We start from the raw sequence: 22104 nt of genomic DNA on the forward strand, positions 1-22104 counted from the left end.
ACTGACGCCATCCAAACGTCATCATGATGCAACATGTATAATCCCCGTATTGATAAATAAAGTTAATAAACTAAAATAAAAAATATAATAAAATAAAATAAAAATAATTTGAGGTAGAGCCACAAGCAACAACTCTAGAGGCATACACGTGCGGAGGAATTACCACAACAGTCCTCACCTCTTAAAACTAGGGAGTGTGGTTAGAAGTAATTAAATTCACATTTCTCCCAAACAAGAAACACCTCATAAAAATATATAATAAAACATCTTTAAACGCATAATTATTGAATCTTTTTTTTGCAGAGAAAATTTGTCTCATGCACATCATTTTTACCCTTGCAACTTCTACTTGCATGAATTTTAGACGTGAATTTTACAGGACATTTTTTTTTAAAAAAAAAAGATAAATATATATATTTAAAAAAAAAAATTATATTAAGATGATGGTTGATTGGTTGGTAACCATGGTCCATACATGAGGTATAAATTTATAATGGTCAAAAATATATGATGAGTTTGGCCTTATCAATTTAAATTTTAATTATATATATAGATATATATTTTAAATATATTTGATGACCTTCTACTCAATTATTGCTAAAAAATTGTATTTAAAACTTTTTTTTTTGTATTTAAATTAGCATATGCACATTTTCCCCCGTGATGGCTATATGTTAAATTTTTTTTTTTTTTTTAGAGCTTGTGTAACCATTGAGCCAAATTTAATGTCCACCATGTGTGCTGATCAGGGGGAAATAAAATAAAAAATAATAAAAAATAATATTGTATCTCCAAATTTCAAATTTGGACTTAAAAATATTTAAAATATTTCTATTCTTCCAAAGACTTGGCATGCGCGATGAGGTAGAAAATTTAATTCCGGGCTTAAATGGTTATGATTTGGTGGCACATAAGACTCGCATCTCATCATCTCAAAATACACATGTATCTCATTTAATATAAATCAATTATGGGCTCTGAGTACTGATTTTTTTTTTTGGTTTGACTTTTACATAGAATTTAGTTTTTAGTTGATTTATCTATCCATGCTCATAATACATGATATCATGCTAAGCTCATGCAAACGTTATCTTCTGGGAGATTAATATTTCTTACATTTATTAAAAAAAGAAAAAGAAAAACCTCCAAATAATTTACTATAAAATTACCATCCATGCGATAGAAACTGAGATATAAATAAAAAATAAAAATAAAATCTCATTATGAGATAACAATATTTCCTTTAAATATATAACATTTATTTTACTCGATGACATTATTATTATTATTATTTTCTTTTGATAACAGTGGACAAACAACAGCTCCATAAGCAGAAACTCATCAAACTTGTTTGTGCCAGCTACGCACACTAAAAAAAAAAAGGAAGAGTAATCAATAAGATTAGGTTGTGAGCAGTTTCACATAGAAAATCAAATCATGAATGGTTTGCACTCATTTCACTCTTACATAGAGACTTAAACCCTGGGACTTAAAATTAGGTCAAAACATTCTATGAAAAACATGTACAGATTTTCCTTTATGTGAATAAATCTCTGAGAAAACTCAAATGGATATGAATGTGAATAACAATCAATTGCTCTGTTTAAGTAATTCCTCCACCCAATATCTACAACCAATGCTTCCCTTGCCTGTGACAACAAAACCAACAAAAGAAAATGTTACCTGCTCCCATTCATGGTTTTCTCAACGCTGATGCTGCACCCATAACAATGGCCATCACAATGCCAAGGCCAGCACCAAGGGAGGCACCAACAACAGCAGCTGTTATTGAGTTTCCTTTTTCCGGGGACTCTTGCTTGGTAATTACTAATGTCTCCCTTCGTCGAGCCAATTCCACAGATAACCTATTTTTAGCAAATTCCTGGAGGGGCCAAGCGGAATAGAGGCACAAAATCAGATTGAAGAAAAAAACGTTTTCTTGATGCTCCCAAACAAAACCTTTACCTGGAAAGACATCTCCTCTTGACTCCTTAGCACACGGTGTATGAGTTGACGAAGGGCCGCAATGCCTTCAGCAGGCATTATGATAGCTTTCCTTTGGAATGGCATGCGGGCAAAATTAATAGGAGCGAGAATAATATTTTGGGCTGGTGTCTTCCCGCTCGACTCCTGATCCGCTGGGCTCCATGGTAGAGGAGCACTGGGAATGACAAATGGACAAGAATTGATGACTTCTGTCATGCCAGCAGAAACTTGATATGCTTCCATGGCAGAGTTAACCAGGGTCTTTTGCTGATCAGCACTGACAGAGAATTTATTTGTTATGGCCAAGACCCAGGGGACACCAAGACAACGGGCCTCATTTAAGAGAAGTGACAATGCTGGTTGATGATTTGGAGTGTCTGCTTGGTGGTACCATGGAATTCTCTGTGATAAGTTATGAACAATAACAATCAAATCCGTCTTCCTATGGATATCATTAGCTCCAGCCTGCAATTCTTCTCTGAAGCTACTCATGCCTGAATGCAACTCCTGTAGCCCAAAAAAGACTTAAATGACCAAAAGTACCAAATTGTGATTGAAGACGGTAGGCATATGATTCTTAACCTCCCATCCAAATTCAATGTAAAGGCTCATGATCTTCCTTACGTGCTTGGAAAGGGTTGGTCACATCAATATCACACTAGAGTCCAAATGGTTGCCGTGCACATGCAAGACAATTATACAAAAAAGAGAGATATTCTGACTGGTTGTAAGGTAGGGCTTCTACTGAAAAGTAGATCAGTTGGAGTTAAGTCTTCTATATTATACAGACATACACTCTCGAGTAATATATTTCAACCAATAAACAAATACTAAAAATTTAACCAGACAATTCAGTTATGAATCACTCTATATGCATCGATATGCTTCCTGGAGAAGAAGATCCGTTCCTCACAAATACAAGTTATGCCTACATCTACTGCAAGATATACTGAAGACTACAGTGAAAAAATGGGACTGAAAGGAAAACAGAGAATATGATTCTTCCATGTGCACATGTGCATCAGCATGCTCTCTAAAGAAGAGAATTTGTTTTAGTGGAAAGAGTGTGATATGTAAATCATCTCTGTGCATTCTCAAGAGAATAAAATTTCACATTAAAAATTTAAGTTGCCATACAAAAGAAGGAGAAAACTGAGGCCAAAGTGCTTTATCCAGTTCTCGATAGACAGAGTTGTTATCAGGAAATGACTATTTCTTCATAAATGAACCAATTTCAAATGGCAACCAAAACAATCTGCACAGCTTTTTCCGTCCAAGTCAAACTAAAGATCACTCAAGTTGTTTATCCCCCCCTCCCCAACATTCTCAAAAAGTTCATCGAGTTCAAGCACACATCCACATGTCTTCAAGTAAAAAAGGTCGCATATTCTACAATTCAAGTGTTTAAAAATATGGAACACTAAAAATTCAAACCAAGCATGGAAAACAAAAGGGATACCTGCAAGTTCACTCCAGGAGAATCAAAATAGCTGATTCCGTCAGCCATTACTTCTTGACTGTTTAGTTCTGGATGAATATTTTCCTGGCCGGCTTTGTTCCTTGGCTTACCTTGTTTAATCAGTGCACTTAACAGAGAAGTTTTTCCAGCACCCTGTAACCAACAAGACAATAAAATAATTGTATTCTTTCCATGGAACTGGATGATTTGATGAGAAGTGAAAACATACCTCAAAACCAAGTAATCGCACCCGACGCGCTCTAACGTAAACCTCCTTGGAGACAGTGACAAAGTCACTAGTACAATATACAACAAAAGCATCAAATCCTTCACAGTTTGCTCTTCTTTCTTCACTGAAGTATCCAGTTTTCTGTTCTGCATTGACATTGACAAGATCTGTGACTGGGGAGGACAGCACAGAGGGTAAAGAATCATCAAAACCAGAATGTTTTGGTGGCTTTTTCAGTGGGGAGCCGATTAAGATTCTCATTTTCTGTAAATCGGGTTGCATGTGATGTTGAGACGAATAAGGTGGCATTGAAGGCAAGGATTCCACAGCAGTTGAACACCTGCAAAAAAAATAAATATTATAATATTGACACAATCATACATAATCCTCTTGCCAATATATCCACTGCATTCCCACAATATTTCTATCTTGATAGATCAGCAGCTTTTTTATCTTATTTTATTTCGAAAAGATGAGCAGCTTTTTAGTAAACTACAAAAAGCTAGAAGTATCTAACAGACACCAAAACTTTGATCGTATTAATTAATTCTTTAGCGCATCATGTATGACATTAACTTAGCAAGGCCACATTAACAAATCTTTTTTCCATTTTAGATGTCCATATTTTCCTCGGAGAAAGCTAAATGGGTCTATGCACCTATCAGAAGAGCAGATGATGATCAAAACATTGCCTTCTTGGCACATGGCAAAAGATCATGTAGATTGGAGTCATATAATGGATTTAATTGTTTTGATTGGGAAATAAATCAGAAGATTTCATTGTCTCAATGTATATGCATTGTATCTTAAGGGTCTGACAGTAACAAAGGCACAGAACAAAAGGTTGAGTGGTTCTCAGGGACTATGTTGGAAGACTATATTTGAACACTGGAAGTACTTCTCTCAGTGGCTGCAATCTACCCAACCGCACGAATCAGGAATCGAGCAAAACAAGAAGAGAGGGAAAGAAAGAAAATCAAGGTTTTGTGCTTCACCATCAAAACTATATGCCATTTCTACAGCATTTGCACAAATATTTCAATATAATTCTAACTATTTCAAACATGTCTGTAACCAGAAAAAGCATAATAGCAATATATAATTTTTTTTTTTTAAATCTATAATAGATAAGATTTACAAATGCTTATCAAGAGAAAAACTCTGTAAGGAAACTAAACTGTTCTCCTTAAAAAGCACAGACTCTTGAAATGGACCCCAAGCAAGGTCAATGTACATATTAATTGAACTTATGCAATTGGGTTGTTTCATACCTATCTCATCTTCTCACAGAGCAATATAATAAATAAAGGCAATTTGCAAACAAATGTTTGCCAAATTATTTTATGATATATAACATGCAAACATACCAGTTTCCATTTACTTGAGCTTGGACAAGAGTGCATAAATGTAGGCCATGACCAATAATATCAACTTTTAAAGGCTCTGCATTTTTATTTCCAGGAACACCTGTCCAACCAAGAGGGACAATAGACGTAGCAGTTTGGATAACAGGTGGCTCCACAATATTGCCCAGACGCACAACCCCATCAACAGCTGCCAAACCAAGCAACTGTTGTAAATTTGGAAACTGCGGTAACTGCTCAATTCCCAGGAAGGGAGAAGAACCCAAAGATCCCAAACCCATGCACATGTCAAATATTCTGCAGCGTATTACAAATGGCTGTAAGACATTACTAAGATATTGCAAAGGAATCAGGAATCAGATAAAGCTATAAGTGCAAAATCATAATTAACACACAAGATGAGAAATACTTTGCTCCTGACGCCCAATCAAAAACAATTAAAATGATCATGCATTTAACAAAATGCAAATTCCACCTTAACTAGTTTCTTTGAGCTATAATTTTGAAATCATCAACTAAAATTTCATGCAAATTAATGAACAAAACCCATCAGCCAAAATTTCATGTGTGTGTCTGAACCCATGTGCCACATATCTTAATGGCACAATATGCATATTTTCACCCTAATCACCAATCAATCAAGTACACACAAAACAAATTGTAATGAATCCGTACTTCTGAAAGCGGGACCTATATGATCTCATCGAATGTGATTGCAAGCGCTCCCTCAGTTCTGCTAAAACAGACCTCACCTGCAAATGCCTTTGCCGAGACAAAGCAACTAGAATGAGTATCTATTGATGATATCTGATAAATTGTGCAGCATGACAAGGGCATAACTGAAATATTTTGGTATGAAAGTAAAAGTGGAAGTTCATACCGATGTTAATTTTGAATATTCCGCATCTGAGAGCGATTCCACTGATGAATTTCCCAACAAATAGAGCTGACAATATTAACACACAAGACATTAAGGTAGCCCATGTCAACTAGCATGATAAAATCTTTCATACAAGAAACTAGAAAAGAAAAGAACAATAAAAGATAGGCGTGAGTTGACTGCAACAGTAATCTCTCCCAGTCAGGATTCATCCATTTGCATACTCTTTAACCAAATCTGCCTAGATCATCAGCAATAAAGCAAACTTTATTAGAGATTAATGTGAACTGACTGCCAGTTATACATCAACTTCATTTATAAGTGTTCCTTGTTTAGCAAATTAGCATGTGCTTGGCTGTCGTTGGTAATATGTAATCTTGTTTTCATGTTCTCTTGTTATGTAAATTAATTAAAATGGCTCCAAATTACAACAGCTGAGAAATTGTTTGGACAACAAAAGTGGTAAAATCATTCTCCCACCATCTGATTTGATGGCTTCCTCAGGACAAACCATTTACTTCAATCATTAGTTTACAGGAAAAATATTTGACCATGAATTTTACTAAACTAAATTTTGTTCCTAAAATAAGCAGATGCCCTCAAGTTAAGCAGACAATACCAGTGATTGAAGATCACCACTACCATAAGATATAATAAGAGCAAATGCTGGCTGTAAAGGGCAGGGAAACAAGGAAACAACTTATTACCCTAACTATTTCAGGATTCCATAAGGAAGTTCGGGAGAGAAAACGAATTAAGGATAGGGAAATTTTTTTGAAAAAGGATAGGGAAGTGTCATCATTATCATAACAATCGAAGAAATGTGAAAGATAGAATCAAGAGTAAAAATGTAATGGAATAAACCCAGGCTACCTGCCCAAATGGTACATATGAGGGCAAATAAGGGACTCTGCGCCATTCTGTGGAATTACCAACTTTATCCCTGCTTTTCTCATCTTCTTGGCTGTTGCTAGCTTCACCAGGCCCTCTGCCTACATCAGGAAGCGGAGCAAGAGAAATACCTTCAGAACCCTCTTGTATTTCCAAGGATTGGGGTTCTCCATCAGTATCAACAACCATGGATTCCACACTATTATTTGCAGCTGATGGTTTTCTAATATCTTTGCCTACTCTTTTGAATAAGTTTAAATTTTTCTGAATGCCCTCCAAAGGGACAAGTTTAGAAAGTCTCCAAAATGATGTCTGAACAGGACCAAGTCCCAGCACAAGCTGCTCTCCATTTTCTTTACTGATCGTACTGGATTTCTTGATTCCCTCATGTTTTGCTGAGGATATCTTAGAAATTTCAATATCAGGCGATGTCTCCAAATTTGCAGCATTATAGTGATGAAAATAAGCAGGAGATAATATGCGCGGCACCAAATCTTCTGGAATGCAGTAAGTTTTGAAGTGGTGCTGCCATCCTTTCCGATGAACATAACTAGATTCATTATTAAAGAACAATGTCTCTATAAGAATATGAATGATAAAACAATCATAATATATTGAGAAGTGGACGGTAGTGTATAAATCTCTAAAAGAGACCTACTTTCGAAGAGCAGCATTGCCAACAGGAGGTTGAGAGAAAGTGATGCATTTGATATTGACTTTCTCATGATCCTTCACCAGAGGAGACAGTAGAAGAACTCTCAGGATTGCAAGCGTTGCTAAAACTGCCACCTGCCACCAATGGGCAATAGCTTAGGCAAAGTTGAATGCATGCTGGAGTGATCCTTTTAATACTCACCGCCCCACCAAGGGAATGCCCACAAAGGACAAGTTTTTGATTCTTTTTCTGTGCAAGCTTATACAGCTCCAATGCTGGAATCCCTTTAGCACGAGCCAGGAAACCCTAGAAATATATTGGAAAACTATTTAGTGTATAAAAGTTCACATTAATCTAAACACAATTAAGGTATCCAGAAAAGGATAGAATAATATTAATTAACGTTTTTTATATCGTCCAGAAATCATAGATCAATCATCTTACCCGGTGAGCAGCAGGCTTCAAGTTATTCTTCAGTTGCTTTGTTTTTACTTGGTGTGGCTTACCATGAACTTCTTCTATCTTATTTGGCAAGTCTCCTTGGTCTTCCTTAATGTCAAGCAAACCAAAATCTTCATCATCATCCTCATGAAATATGGCTCCTTGGAGTATGTTTACATCAGTGATGACATCTCTAAGCAGATAATTAAAGAGACGATTAAATAAAACTTGAGGTTTAACTTAATATGAAATTGAAACATGCTGGGGGTATATGACCATGCTTACTTGTATTGTTTTGTGCCAATAAACGAAGCATATAGTGTATCACCTGCCTCAGCTAACAAATACCTAAATTGGAAGAAAGAAGAAAACAAAATTTCCATTAAAGATAGTCAAATTCTGTAAACAAAGAACTGATCACACATCTTGTTATAAAACAATCAATTCAGCTGACATGTGCATTAAAAGGATAGTAGCAAAGAACAGTACTTTATAAACTTAGCTGCCTAGCACATGCATCTTTAATCTTCTAGGCATATTGTAGGTATCTGTGGGTCTGCTACTCTTCGGATGGCTATTGACAATCACATAGTTTTGATTTTATGCCACAACCAAAGGAGTGACTTCACTCAAGTACAAGTCCCCAAAATGCGAAGCATCAGACAGTGGGGGTTGTCACACCCGCCAAACTACAAAAAAACTAAGAAAAAAATACCTAACATAAACTGAGAGGTGGAAATTATATAAACCACTCCTTTTTCATATCTTTTCCAATTTACTTGCTAAATCATCCCATTATAGCTCAATATATAAAACATATGACATATGAAACCCTCCGCAAGTATAAGGGTGAAACAGTGAAAACAAAGACTTAGCAGACTTTCAGGTCCTTCAGAAAACAGCTAGCCAGCCAAAATTCCAACTCAATTTCTATAATTCTGGAATGCTACTGTGTAAGCAAATATAACAATTGACACTATACTCAAAGCAAAAAATGTGCACAAACTTATATTGATAGGGTTCCAAAGTCACTATGTTGCTCCTCCAAGTATCCAGTATATTTGAGATTCAAAATCATATTAGTAAGATTGACAATTGGTATATTCTCCAGCACAAGCCTGAAGATAGAAGTACACATTATGCATAATCTCAATACTGAAGTTCAAAATCAAAACTTGTTAGAGTAATTTGCCCAAGGTTATCTCAGACATGACTCTGAGAATTTTAAAGACACTCGATATTCTGCATTTGATCACAGTGACTAGTACAAACTATTGACTACATTATTAATAAAGTCATCTGATATAAAAGTAATATTCACTATGATTGCTCATTTTACAAAATTATAGTATGGTGCCATCAGACTAAATACCATCTAGGCCCACAATCTACCATGGTATTTCCAAACATTGTCACACTAATCACATAAAAAAAAACCATCATGCTTGGTAATAATATATAAGTAATAGTTCTTTAATGTGAAATGCAAAGGCGCATATAGACAGTATCAACACACCGGTGAGGCACATGATCCAAAGAAGGCTGCACATGCTCTAAAGAAACAATTTGCCCGCCAAAGTCAGACTTAAATTTGTTGATAGCTCGAATCATCTCAGAAGCAGGCCTCTGTCATGTTTATCACAACATAAATTGTGACTTCAAAAATTGTTTGTGAAAGCCAAACATAAAATACTACTGTTCATTGTTTTATTGTTAGTATTACTTAGCTACAACAAGCTTTCATATATAAGAAATTTAGTGAAATAAAAAATATGAAGATACTATTCTTTCACGCAATAATGGCAGCCAATTAACAGATAAGAAAATGAATGCATATTAAAATAGAAAAGGAAGTAAAATGTGTCAACAGAAGTGTGTTATTCATTACTGGAGGTTGAAGTATTTGACAAGATTGCTTCCCTGGAGCACAGCTCACACCAGGTCCTCTGCTTTAAAACATACCACTAAAGTAACTAGAGAAAGTAGATAGTTGATTCTAATTAAAAACAAGCAGGCCACATTAATAAACTTTTGAACACACATCCTACAATCTGATATTCATGCAAATATTACCATATATGTGGCACATATAGCTCTATATGAGGTTCTGAGCACATGAAGGAAATGTGATGCATTGGATAACCACATACATTCTGAATCACTATTTGACTGACATTCTCATTACTCTCAGCTTCTATTGCCTGTATGCATGCAATTAAAGTATATATTCTCATCTTCTATACCCCGCATGCAATTCTTAGTATAACATGATTTTCTAATTGCATTTTGGTGCTCCTTAGTTTGTTGCTACAATTAAACATATTGCCATTCCTTCCTCCTACTCAAAAGACCTTTTAGCACAATTTTACAGATATTATGCTTTTCTCCCTTAAATTAAGATCAAAATCAAGGTATGAAGCAGAAATCCCATTTATACAGCTTTGTCTCAAGAATTACATCTTCTTTTGAGACTGCCATAATACCATTTATTTTCTATTATTTTATACTTCCATCGCAATGCTCATTTCATTCATTCTAAAGTTGCAAAACATTGTCTCTTCTCGTACCAATATTTCTATAACCTCGTTAGTATGTGAAGCATTTTGTCTCAATTTACTACTTTCCACTTCCCTGATGTTATTAATCAGTAAGTATGCAAATCTCGAATCCCATTGTGACAAAAACACACTATATCAGATAAGTGACCAAGTTATCTATAATCTCTTTAGAACTGTTCCCAGTCTCCACCTCAATATTGTAAATTAGGTCATTAGAATAAGCCTAGAGCCTCCAGAAGTTGGATAGCATTTCTCCAAACAAAGAAAATGATCTGTTCCCCTAGCAATGCATCAACAAGATCAAAAATTCCAAATGCTACAGGAAATTACAATGATGATTCAAGCCTCTCCTCGTGATTCATAGAACAACAACGCCTCAGCAACACAATTCACAACAAAAAAAAACAAAAAACAAAAAACAAAAAACAAAAAACAAAACCAACTCCACAGCTTCACATTCTTCACAGCATGTGTACCATCATCTTCATCACAGTAACACCAAAAACACATCCCAAAATCCAGAACAGCAAACAAAACAAGGAAAACAAGACGGCTCGGCTCGTACCTTGTAAACGCACTCGGAGAGGACCATGCAGGAAAGGATTTCTTGGAGATCCGCAACAGAATCGGCCTTGACGGCTCGGCAGAGATCAAGTAGCTGCTTCCGCTGTCGCTCAAACTCCTCCCGGAGCTTCCGCTCACGCTCCCGGCGGTCATCCCTGGCCTTCCACGGCGACCAGCGCCACCGCGGAGGCTGCGGCAAGCGCACGGCCATGATACGATCGGTTTGGTCCCGGATCCAAGACTCCACGCGGCTCCGGAGAGCATCCATTGGAGCAGTGGCTGGCGGTGGAGAGAAGAGGAGTGAAAATGAAGGAAGGAGAACTGATGAAAGAATATGCCGAGGGCATCTGACAGTGATGATGACGTGGATTGTCAAGATGTGGAGTGTGTCTTGCGGGCTCGGAATTCTTGTGATTGTGAACGCATCCACAAATAAACCCGATTGCATAGAATCTGGATTCTGGATTGATTGTAAGTTTGTTTGTAACAATGCCAAACAAAAAAATATTTCTATATGGAACGTGTTCGTGTCCTTCATGTTACATTTTACTTTTTTCTGATTTTTCGTGAAAATTATATGTGAGGAATATTTTTTGTTCTCTCCTTTTAAAATTAAATTGTATGATTGTGGATTTGAGGATTTATTCTTAAAAAATCTGTTAAATTAGTGTAATTGGTGTATCTCCGTACTTATTAGTTTTTTATTCTGTCACTTTTCTAATTTGTCAAAAATTTATATATATATATATATATTTATAATATCTCATTGATCACTTTTATAATTTTTTTTATCAAATAAAAAGTTTTAAAAAGTTAAAACAAAAGGTAAAAATTAAAGAAAACAAAAAATTGAAAACTTGAGAACCACAAAAGTAACAGCAACAAGAAAAAATAAATAAATAAACTAACTTAAGAGAAAAGAAAAAACAAATTATGAAAGAAAAATATAGATGGCACTATTTTGATATTATAAAGATGGAAACTCTTTTTCTTGTAAAATGAGAGAGTGAGGGATCAACCATTCATCAAAATATTATTTGAGATTGAGTGGCATGCATAAAAAAAGTGATATTAAAAAAACATAGAGTTTTTTATTCTTGTATGTATCTGATAAATAAAATATTTTTTTATGCATGTGAGAACGATAGGTGTTTTTTATAATAATATCCCAAAAAAATTGAAGATGAACTCACGCCAAACAATAATTAAGAAGGTAGTTTTCATTAACCAATGAGGATCAAAAGTAATTAACCATAGGGGACAATTTATAAATAGAGTATCACCAGTTATTATTTTAGTTTCATTTTTATTGGGTTATTTCTTTCACAAATAAAGAGTAGATTTGTTGACTATTTTCCAATGTGATTGAGGGTTTATGGCTTATCTACCTTACTCCAAAAATAATAATAATAATAAATTGATGGATTCATGACACTTGCGAAGTGAATGATTATGACCAAATTATAATTTTATTTGTTATTTGGAAGAAAAAAAATAAACTATTTTAAAATACACAGAAGTCAGCTCAAATTATAAAAGTTTAATATATTAATAAACAAAATGATTATCAAAATCCAAGAATACAAGAGTAATTAAATAAAGGCATAACATGAAAGCAATACTTGCAGGTCCACGTGCATGAGTAGTTGGGTTAAAGAAATGTGCATTGGTTATGGCCAACAATATCCGATTCAAAATCCAGAACATACAGATATTTATTCTTAGTCACGAATAAATAAAACAATAAACATATATATATATATAAACTGATCCAATTGTTCTGAATATCAATACATGTAAAATAAGACGGAGCCCACTGAGCTTGTTCTGAGCCAATTACTCATTGTTTTCAAATAATTTAAGATAAGTTAGTATAAGAAATGGAAACAATAAATAAATAAATATCTGGGGAAAAAAATTTGATGAAAAGAATATTGACCAGAGACGGCAGCAATGGCTTAGCGGTTATCCCACTCCCATCCCATCCCAGTCCCAAACTCACTGCTCAAACTCTCCAAATACCAACTCGCTAAGCATCAAAATCAGCACTAGCTCATTCCACCTTAGAATCGATGAGTATGTTGATTGGGTGTTGGATTATTAACTGGAGGTGCAGGATGATAATGAGAGGTGGTCTGAGTCCAAAGAGGAATTTATGGGCTGTCAGTTGGCTGCTATTGCCTATATATATATATATATATATATATATGATCAGGCGGTTTTGGTACGTACGTGTGGGGGAAGCCAGTATTCATGCATGCATGGGACGTGCTGAGTTAGATGTTGCCGGACTTGTTTATGTCATGCGTGCACCTGCCGGAAAATGATGGTGGTTTGGTTGGATTTCTATTTCTCGGCGCCGGATGGAGATTGAATGCACTACTTCTGATGGTGTGCTGTTTGTGGGGTGGTTCACTCAAAGTTAAAGTGTGGCTGATCTTGGAGACTTAATTAGTACCGTCCGATGAGCTACAAAGCCTACAATAATTAATTGTGGGTGCTGGTGTTGGACATACACTGCGGTCATTGCTTCCATTTTTGTTTGCTTTTATAGTTCCTTTTCATTTTTATTCAAGTAAAAAAAAAAAAGATAGCTTTAATCACAGTTTCTATTTATCAAAATAAAAATATTGTAAGAAGATTTTTTTTAATTTCTTATAGTTAATTTGAAAGAGGTTAATTTAATGATTTTTTCAATTCTATAATAAACGAGCTGGTATTTTATTAATTGATATAAAAACTTGTTGATATTTTTTTTAAGAAAATATTATTGATTTTAAATTTGATGCTTAACATGTGACTTGTTCCATTACTTTCTCTTTGACCTGATTACCTCAGCAAAGCCATTGTCCTTAAAAAGATTAACAATGTATAATTTTATATAAATTCATATAATTTTTTAACTATTTAAATAATGTATGATGTCAAGAAATTAATATATCATTTAAGTATTTTAATTAAATAATGAAATAATCTCATTAAATAAATATTCATAATGAAATGAAATTGGATAGTGTGAATAATTGAATTAGTGGAATAAAATTATTATGGGCCAAGTTAAAAAAATAATTGTGAAACTCATACTAAAGTATACATTATAATTAGAGATATAGTTTGATAGATTAATAAGGTGGCATAGACATCAAAGTTTTAGATAGTCAATCATTAAAGATACTCTTAGGGTTTGGCTTTTGTGGTTCATTAACCTCTTCTCATTCTCCTCTCGCTCTATCTCTTTCTTTTTCTTAGAATATTTTTTATGAACAATGAGAATATATTGCGAAAATTATGGACTTTATTGAAGATGCATGAGGATGCATATGTTTCCTATTTTGATTACTATAAAGTATTAAAAGTTTTATATGAGATTATTAAATCTCTTTCAATGGTATTATAACTCAATGCAAGTATTTAACCAATCGAACTCTCAATCACTTGAATATTCTTTTTTTTTTTCTCAAAATCCTTTAGTTATACTCATGAGAAGTTTTTAAATTCTCTTTAAAAAAAAAATAAATAAATTACAACATGCACAAGTTATTACACATACGTACAATAATATTTTTGCCTTAGCTATATATTGAGAGAAAGTCAAACTTTCGATCTCTAGCATGGGAGTCAAATGTTTTAACCATTCATCCATTACAACAATGGTCTTAAGGCCACATAGTCAATTAAATCACTTTTAATTAATATATAAAATATCAATAAATTAAAACTACCATGTATGATTTGGAACTTCATAATTTTGCTTCTCGAACATAACATTAATAATGGGATATATGGCCAAACTGAAATATACACTATAATTAATGTAATTATTTAATCTTTATAATTATGAATCCATATGTGCATTTTTACGCAATTCTATTGAAATATAAGATATTATTATTATTATTATTATTATTATTATTACTATTGGCATAGATGTGTTAAATATTTAATTTGATTTAATAAAAATAAAAAGAATTAATTCTTGGTTGGTTACTTGGTTATCTTATTTTATCTTTTTGATAATTATGGGGCAAACTATGAAAAAGAGTAATAATCTTTTAATGAAATACTAACTCATATTAAAGTGATGTCGGTATAATTTTTTATTCAAAAAATTCCTTTAATATATGAATTATTGCCGTGCATGTATCCATAACAATCTCATTTTCAAACTTGAATGTGATTGAAAAGGTCATGAAACAAACTCACCAAAACAACTTGTGCTTGAAAAGCAGCAAGACCAATTGCTCAAATTAATTGAAATGATCCAAATTTGGCATTTTGTCTTCACACTCAACAGATTCCTTATCTCAATTTGACTACATTAATTGCATTCCTTTCTCCTTCCTTGATTTGTAGCCATTACTACTTGCCATATTGACTCATTTCATAGACAAAAATCAATCATACAAAATTAAAATAGAAAAAAGAAAAAAATGTCATCATACTATACCATACGCCTTTTGCTCAAAGATCACTGACTAAAAAAAAGTTTATATATATGGTCAGATGACATTTATATTATTTATTTATTTTTGAAAGAAACCTCTCTTGACATTCTAATGATATATTATTCAATTAGATATTACAATATCTGTTTTTTGGTATAAATTGTCATCAATGGCCAGTTCTTTTTTTACTTGGAAATCCTTATCCCCAATTTCAATTATTATAACCATCATCCTTCAATTTTCCATCCATCCCTTCACTTCTTGATCTTCTTCTTTGTCTCTTTATTTTGATCTTGAGAATGGTATTATGGAGCATATATGGTTTCTTAGTATCAAGATTTCATGATTACATGTACGTATGTATTTTGATCATTTGAGTTATTTATATGAATATTTTTTTGCAGAATATATTGCCTGAAGTTTCAGAAAAAGATGAGTATGTTGATTGGAGAGGAAGGAGTGTGCAACCAAACAAGCATGGTGGCAAGAAAATGGCTCTCTTGGTTTGCTGTAAAATCATCTCATCTCCTCCTTTATATATACATATATTTCCAGCCAACTCAAAAATGGCTGGCCTTCTTTGAATTATTTAGTTATTTCTAATATTTTCAATTTTTTTTGGCAGAGTTCTCTTATCTATTTTAACAAGGTTTTTTTTTTTATAGCTAGACTGCTAAAAAAATATGTTTAAATACTTTCACAGAGGAAAACATGAAAAAAATATCATTAATACAAATTTGCTTGAAGCTCTTGGTTTAATGGATATTAATAAATAAGCTTATATATATAATTTTATATGCAGTGACAGAGATACTGGAAAATATGGTGCTTGTAGCAAACATATCAAATTTAGTGGTTTACTTCCACTCAAACATGAAGTTTACAATCCCAGAATCCTCAAATATGTTGACAAACTTCACTGGAACATGCCTTCTCCTTACTCTATTCAGTGGATTCATTGCTGACTCTTTTCTCAAGAGGTTTTGGTGCATCATTCTATTTGGCATCCTAGAACTTTTGGTAATATTATTATCTTCATTTATTTTATTTTTATTTTTTAATTTTGTTCCTCATATTTAACAAACATTAATTTAAAGTATACTGTAATTTACAGGGTCTGCTTATATTGACAATCCAAGCATTTGAACCATCACTTAGACCAAAAGAAGGAGAGAAAACTTCAAGCTCTCAGGAAGCCATGCTGTACATTGGGCTGTCTGTAATGGCTTTGGGTGTGAGTGGAATAAAGGCTAACTTAGCATCTCATGGTGCTGATCAATTGGACCCAGTGATACATGGTCAGCAAATCATCACAAGCTTTTTTAATGGCTTTTTCTTTTGCCTTTGCACTGGGGGAATGCTTGCTGTTACTATCTTGGTTTGGATCCAAGTCAATAGAGGATGGAAACTAAGCATGATTCTTTGCACCATCTTCCTTTTTCTTGCTATTTTTATTTATTCTTTGGGTTTCAAGTATTACAAACATAAAGTTCCAGGTGGAAGCCCTTTCACCAGGATTTTCAAGGTAACCACCAATCTATTCATGTTCAATATATATACATATTTTTATATTTGGTGGTCATACTATATATATATATATACACATGCATATATATATATATATATATGTAGATAGATTATATATGTAATTAAGTACATAGTTTTGTTTCTGCTTTTCAGGTACTTCGGTTGAGTTTTATTAACAGAAAACAGTACTCTCAGCAAAGTGAAGACAGTATAAGAGGAAGTAATGCAAAAAAATTCAGGTATTTTTCTTTTGTTTCTTATTCCAAGTCAAGTTATTTAAAAAACCAAACCATGTGCTGTTATTCACTAGTTCATCACTTTTTAAGAGTATTAATTTCCAAACATAATACACACAAAAAAACCCAATAAATGTACAGGTTCTTGGAGAAAGCCATTATTGTTGGTGGACATGCAAGTACAGAACAAGTAGAAGAAGCAAGATCATTTCTAAGACTCCTACCAATATTTGGCAGCACAATAATGATGAACTGCTGCCTTGCCCAGCTCCAGACATTCTCAGTCCAACAAGGCCTTCTCATGAACACAAAAGTCTCCAACTCCTTCTCCATCCCTCCTGCCTCCCTCACTGCAATCCCAATCTCATTCATGCTCCTATCTGTCCCAATCTTTCACCACCTCTCCACCTCCCAAACAATAACCAAACTCACAGGAACCACCTTGTCATTAAAACCTCTCAAAAGAATTGGTGTTGGCCTTGCTCTTGCAAGCTTCTCAATGACTGTGGCTTCTCTTGTGGAGATTAAGAGAAGAAGAGCTTATTCTAATGGTGGTCATCAAATCAGTGTCCTTTGGCTTAGTTTTCAGTACTTGTTGCTTGGTGTTTCAGATATGTTTACTTTGGCTGGGATGTTGGAGTTCTTCTATTCTGAAGCTCCTGAGACTATGAAGAGTGTTTGCACTTCACTCTCTTGGTGTTCAACTTCAATGGGTTTTTTCTTGAGCTCTATTCTTGTTTCTATTGTTAACAAAGTGAGCAAGAGAGTTAGTGGGGAGGAGTGGTTGGCAGAGAGCTTGAATGCAGGTCACTTGGAGTTTTTCTATGCTCTTCTTGCTTTGCTTAATTTGCTCAACTTCTTCAACTATCTTTGTTGGGCTAAATGGTATTCCAAGTAATACTTTTTCTAGTGTTCTTTTGTGCATGGGTGTGCTGCCCACTTTTCAAGCCAATGGTTTCCTGAAAAAAAATCTTATTTGGCCCTTTTTCATTTAGTTATTTATTTATGTATGGGAGTGGTGGACTTGTTTATATGTTTTGCGGCATTTGTATATTAAATTAGGATATTATAAATTCTTGATTTATGTCTATCTGTTTTTTAAAAAAATGTACCATAAGAAAAACATGGTTTTTTTTTTTTTACCATGTAGATTAAATTTTAATACATTCTTATAGTCAGTCTGAGACCTTGGATACCCAAGGGGTCTTTAATCATTTTCATTGTATTTGCATTCATTATAGCTAGAGTTTTTTTTATGATCAATCATGAAATTCCGCATGTCATTGATACAAATAATATCTAAATATCAAATACGTCTTGTATGTGACCGAAAAAGAACCTGAGGGAAAATCAAAGAAAGAATTTCTTCTTCTTTTGCAAAATTTTTTTTGTAATAATCTTGAAGAATTTGGAATTTTTTTTAAAACAAATTTACCTCCTCTTGTTCTCTATTTCTATTTGATTATTAAAATAAATAAGATTTATTTCAATAAATTCTTATATGTTGTTTGTATTTGTATTTAACAGCAACAAACAATGCATCCAAAAATTATAGGGATGGGCAAGTACATAGGTATACCAAATTAAATAACTCAGTAGAAAAATCTTTCTTACTATGTAACTTTAAAAAAGAGGAATCATTTCTCCCACACATGATTTAGATGTGTGTTTTTTAATTGAGAGACTCGAAATTCTTTTAAATGCAAAGCACGTGAGAATAATTTTATATTTCACTCCATGTAAAAAAACAATTCATTGTGTTATAATAAGTAAAAGACAATTTTTTACTGTTCAATCTTGCCCATTGTCCAACGGGACCGCATTTCAAACTCGTTTTCATCACTACTCGTAATACTCGAACCTTTGGATCACTCGCTGAAAAAAATATATTCGGGGTATTACTACGATTCATGATGAAGATTTTTTTGTACGAGTAATTTTTGGTGAGAAACCCAAGTGGAAAGAAACGAGGGACTTGAATGTAAAAAGTTTTTTTAAAATATTTTGGGTTAAAGAATAAATGAAAAGGATGGACATGAAATGTTTATGGAAACCGAGGACTGAAAGGTAAGATGGAAGGGATCTTTTTAAAATGTTGTGTTATAACCTGGGGACCGTTGGGTAATTTGAAAGGACCTTTTGAGAATACTATTTCATAATTCAGGGATCATTGGTGAGTTTTTCAGAGACTGTTTTGTAAGAAATTATATTTTGAGGGACTAAAAGTGAATTTCGGCTGAAAACTTAAGTTGGAGAAAACTCTAGATTTTTGATGGTTCATCTTCTTCTCCATCTCCGTACTACAGATCTAGAGAAGAAAAAAATGAAGAAATGAGAGGAAAATAGGATATTTGAGGTGGAGAACTTGGAGATCAGCGAGAGAGTTCACTGAGTCCCTTTGGTAAGGTTTATTTTTGGTTTTAAATGATGTATAAATTTTTAATTAAAAAGCTTGAGCAACCATGCTAAATTTTTAGTTTGTTTTTTTATGAGTTTAGTTTGGTTTTGAATGGTAAAAAGCATGGTTTATCGTTGATTGATGTTGAATACTTGAAGTTGTTTTCGAAAAACCTCAGATTTGTGATGAAATTCCTGAAAATGGAGATGAGATTACGGGATCATCGTAGTAGAATCACTGTAGCACCGAGATTAGGGTTTGGTTTGATTAATTAAATTGATGATGATGATGATGATTAGGAGGTTAATGATAATGGTTAGATTGAAATGGGTTGAGTTAGCCAAGTTGATTTGGTTGGATCAAACCAAGTTGGAATTGAATTGGTTGAATTGAATTGATTTGGTTGAGAAGGGCTTGATCAAATCAGTTGAGATGGTTTAGGGTTTGGTTCAGTTGATTTGGGTTAAGGGTTTTTGGACTGAACCAAGTTGGTTCAATGGATTTTTGAATAAGAATTGAGTTGGTTCAAGCTGGTTCAGTTTGATTGAGTTTTGGTTCAGTGCAATTAAGCTTGGTTCAGTGCAATTGAGCTTGGTTCAATGGAATTGAGATTGGTTCAGATTGGTTTAACGCGTGTTTAGTCTAAATTGAGTTGGTTTAAGTGCAATTGAAAGCCAGTTGGATTATGCAAGGTCGGATTTTTAACCGATTGGAGTGAGTGGGCCCAATAGAGAGTTGATTATTATTTTTTTGTATTTTCTTTTTGAGTTTAAATATATTATTTATTTTTATTATATTATTCTCATTAGGGTGTTGTTCGGGTCTTGGGAGGGAGTTCCAGGTCTAGCAAAGGAACCCAAGGACACCGAGTGAGTTGGTAGTGCCTATTATTTTTAAATAAATAAATTATTTTTTTATTATTTTTGAAATAATTGTTTAATGGCTAGTATTTTTGGAAATAAATGTTTAAATATTTCATTTTATCATGTTTAATTACGTATAAAGGTCGAAATATACTTATATTTATTTTTCCCTACGATGTGCCATGATAACCGTATTGATACATCGAGCTTTTGTATAATTATACGTGATTTGTGAATAGTGGAAATACATGTATATGTGATTTAATTATTCAATTCATGTATTTATTTTTTTGGATGGGTACATATGTCGCTTTGATTTGGAATGATTTGTGAAATCATGCTGCAGTATTAAAATGTTTTTTTACCGACAATATTTGTGGAACCGGTTTTCATTCCCCGGTATAGGAATGGTATTATGGATCTTTACCCTGGTATTATACATCGTTATACTTTTTGGCATCGGGCTTTTCGTGGAAAATAATGTTTATTTCGTGATGTGAATACTTGTCCCTAGAAAAGGATCCCCGTGTTATGATTTATACGGATGGTATTATTGTTGTATTTACTTGATGGTTTTGATGGCGACGGGCCAAGGCCCGACTCATCGAGAGTGGGTCCCCACGGGCCGACCCTTTAGAGGTGGCGTGGTGGACCCGAGTATTACTTCACGAGGGCCGCTCGGTGGGAGCGAGAGCCCCGGACCGGATATTCATCGGGTAGCCGGGGTCACCGACCGCTGAACCGATGGGTCAACGTTAGGACATGAGTTCCTCGACGGCTCGAACCTAGCCACGGCCACTGCGAAGGTTTAGAGAGTTTTCTAGACCATGTTATGCTCGGGTGAGTGTTGGGTATTGTTTTATTTTTGAATTTGAAATTTATGTTATTTTTGAATCGTGATGAGGCGAGTCTCTTACAAAATTTGTGTTTTCGAGAAAAATCAAATCGATGTTGATCTATGTTGAATTTATGTTTCAAAAAGTTCTTTAAAGATTAGTATTTTGCTAGAATTCAGTATTTTTTGGAAAAGTTGGAAAAATTATTTCGAGCAGCTTGGTATTTATATACTTGATATATAATCGTATTTAAGTATTTGAAATTATTAAGCCACTACCGACCAACTGAATATGCTGTAGCTGCAGGAGCAGGACCCTAGATTGCCTGATCGAGTATAGAGCTAGTCAGGTTGAGTCCAGGATTGCAGTTTGATTTGGTTTTTGAGAGGCGTCAGTTTCCAGTTAAAAGGGATTTTTAACTGATGGGTGCCACATTTACCTCGGTGGAAGGGGTGGGTGTGACAACTACTGACACAATTTTCTTAGGTAATCTACCATTTAATTGAAACTAGATCGAAAAACTTGCCGTCATATTTTCCCATTTGAACCAATTTGGCCACATATATTCTTTTTTTCCCCATTTTAAATAAAGTATTTTGTGTATTCATTTTAAAAGTATATATATATTTTTAAAATACATGCCCAATTTTTTGTTGCTCTTAAACAACTTTAGGCACCAATTTTTATAAAATATCTTTTATTTTGCCAAACTTTGAATACTCCAAAAACCCAAAACCACATATTTCAAAATTTTGCATCGCTTAAGTTCTTA

At 33.9% G+C, this 22104-nt stretch overlaps 2 protein-coding genes across 3 annotated transcripts; one reads left to right on the forward strand and one right to left on the reverse strand.

The window, feature by feature from the left end:
• Window positions 1-1253: 1253 nt before the first annotated feature.
• Window positions 1254-11444, reverse strand: LOC120261291. 2 transcript variants are annotated; one of them, XM_039269130.1, is made up of 15 exons: window positions 11029-11444; window positions 9422-9531; window positions 8191-8253; window positions 7909-8098; window positions 7666-7770; window positions 7468-7598; window positions 6792-7359; window positions 5919-5984; window positions 5714-5790; window positions 5042-5335; window positions 3675-4014; window positions 3446-3598; window positions 1966-2493; window positions 1684-1882; window positions 1254-1369 (listed from the first exon to the last, which is right to left on the reverse strand). In XM_039269130.1, exons 1-14 carry the CDS (start codon window positions 11293-11295, stop codon window positions 1694-1696), a joined length of 3081 nt encoding a protein of 1026 aa, XP_039125064.1. In that variant the 5' UTR covers window positions 11296-11444; the 3' UTR covers window positions 1254-1369; window positions 1684-1693. The 2 variants fall into 2 exon arrangements, with proteins under 2 accessions (XP_039125064.1, XP_039125063.1); XM_039269129.1 differs by lacking the exon at window positions 1254-1369 and having other exon boundaries at window positions 1379-1882; window positions 11029-11443.
• A 4212-nt stretch (window positions 11445-15656) lies between these two features.
• LOC120262123 (protein NRT1/ PTR FAMILY 4.1-like) lies at window positions 15657-18270 on the forward strand. Its single transcript, XM_039270183.1, has 6 exons — window positions 15657-15774; window positions 15877-15982; window positions 16275-16492; window positions 16587-16997; window positions 17153-17238; window positions 17377-18270. Exons 1-6 carry the CDS (start codon window positions 15772-15774, stop codon window positions 18131-18133), a joined length of 1581 nt encoding a protein of 526 aa, XP_039126117.1. The 5' UTR covers window positions 15657-15771; the 3' UTR covers window positions 18134-18270.
• The last annotated feature ends 3834 nt before the right edge of the window (window positions 18271-22104 follow it).

Source organism: Dioscorea cayenensis, chromosome 5, assembly GCF_009730915.1.
Source record: "Dioscorea cayenensis subsp. rotundata cultivar TDr96_F1 chromosome 5, TDr96_F1_v2_PseudoChromosome.rev07_lg8_w22 25.fasta, whole genome shotgun sequence".
In the NCBI taxonomy this organism is placed as follows: domain Eukaryota; kingdom Viridiplantae; phylum Streptophyta; class Magnoliopsida; order Dioscoreales; family Dioscoreaceae; genus Dioscorea; species Dioscorea cayenensis.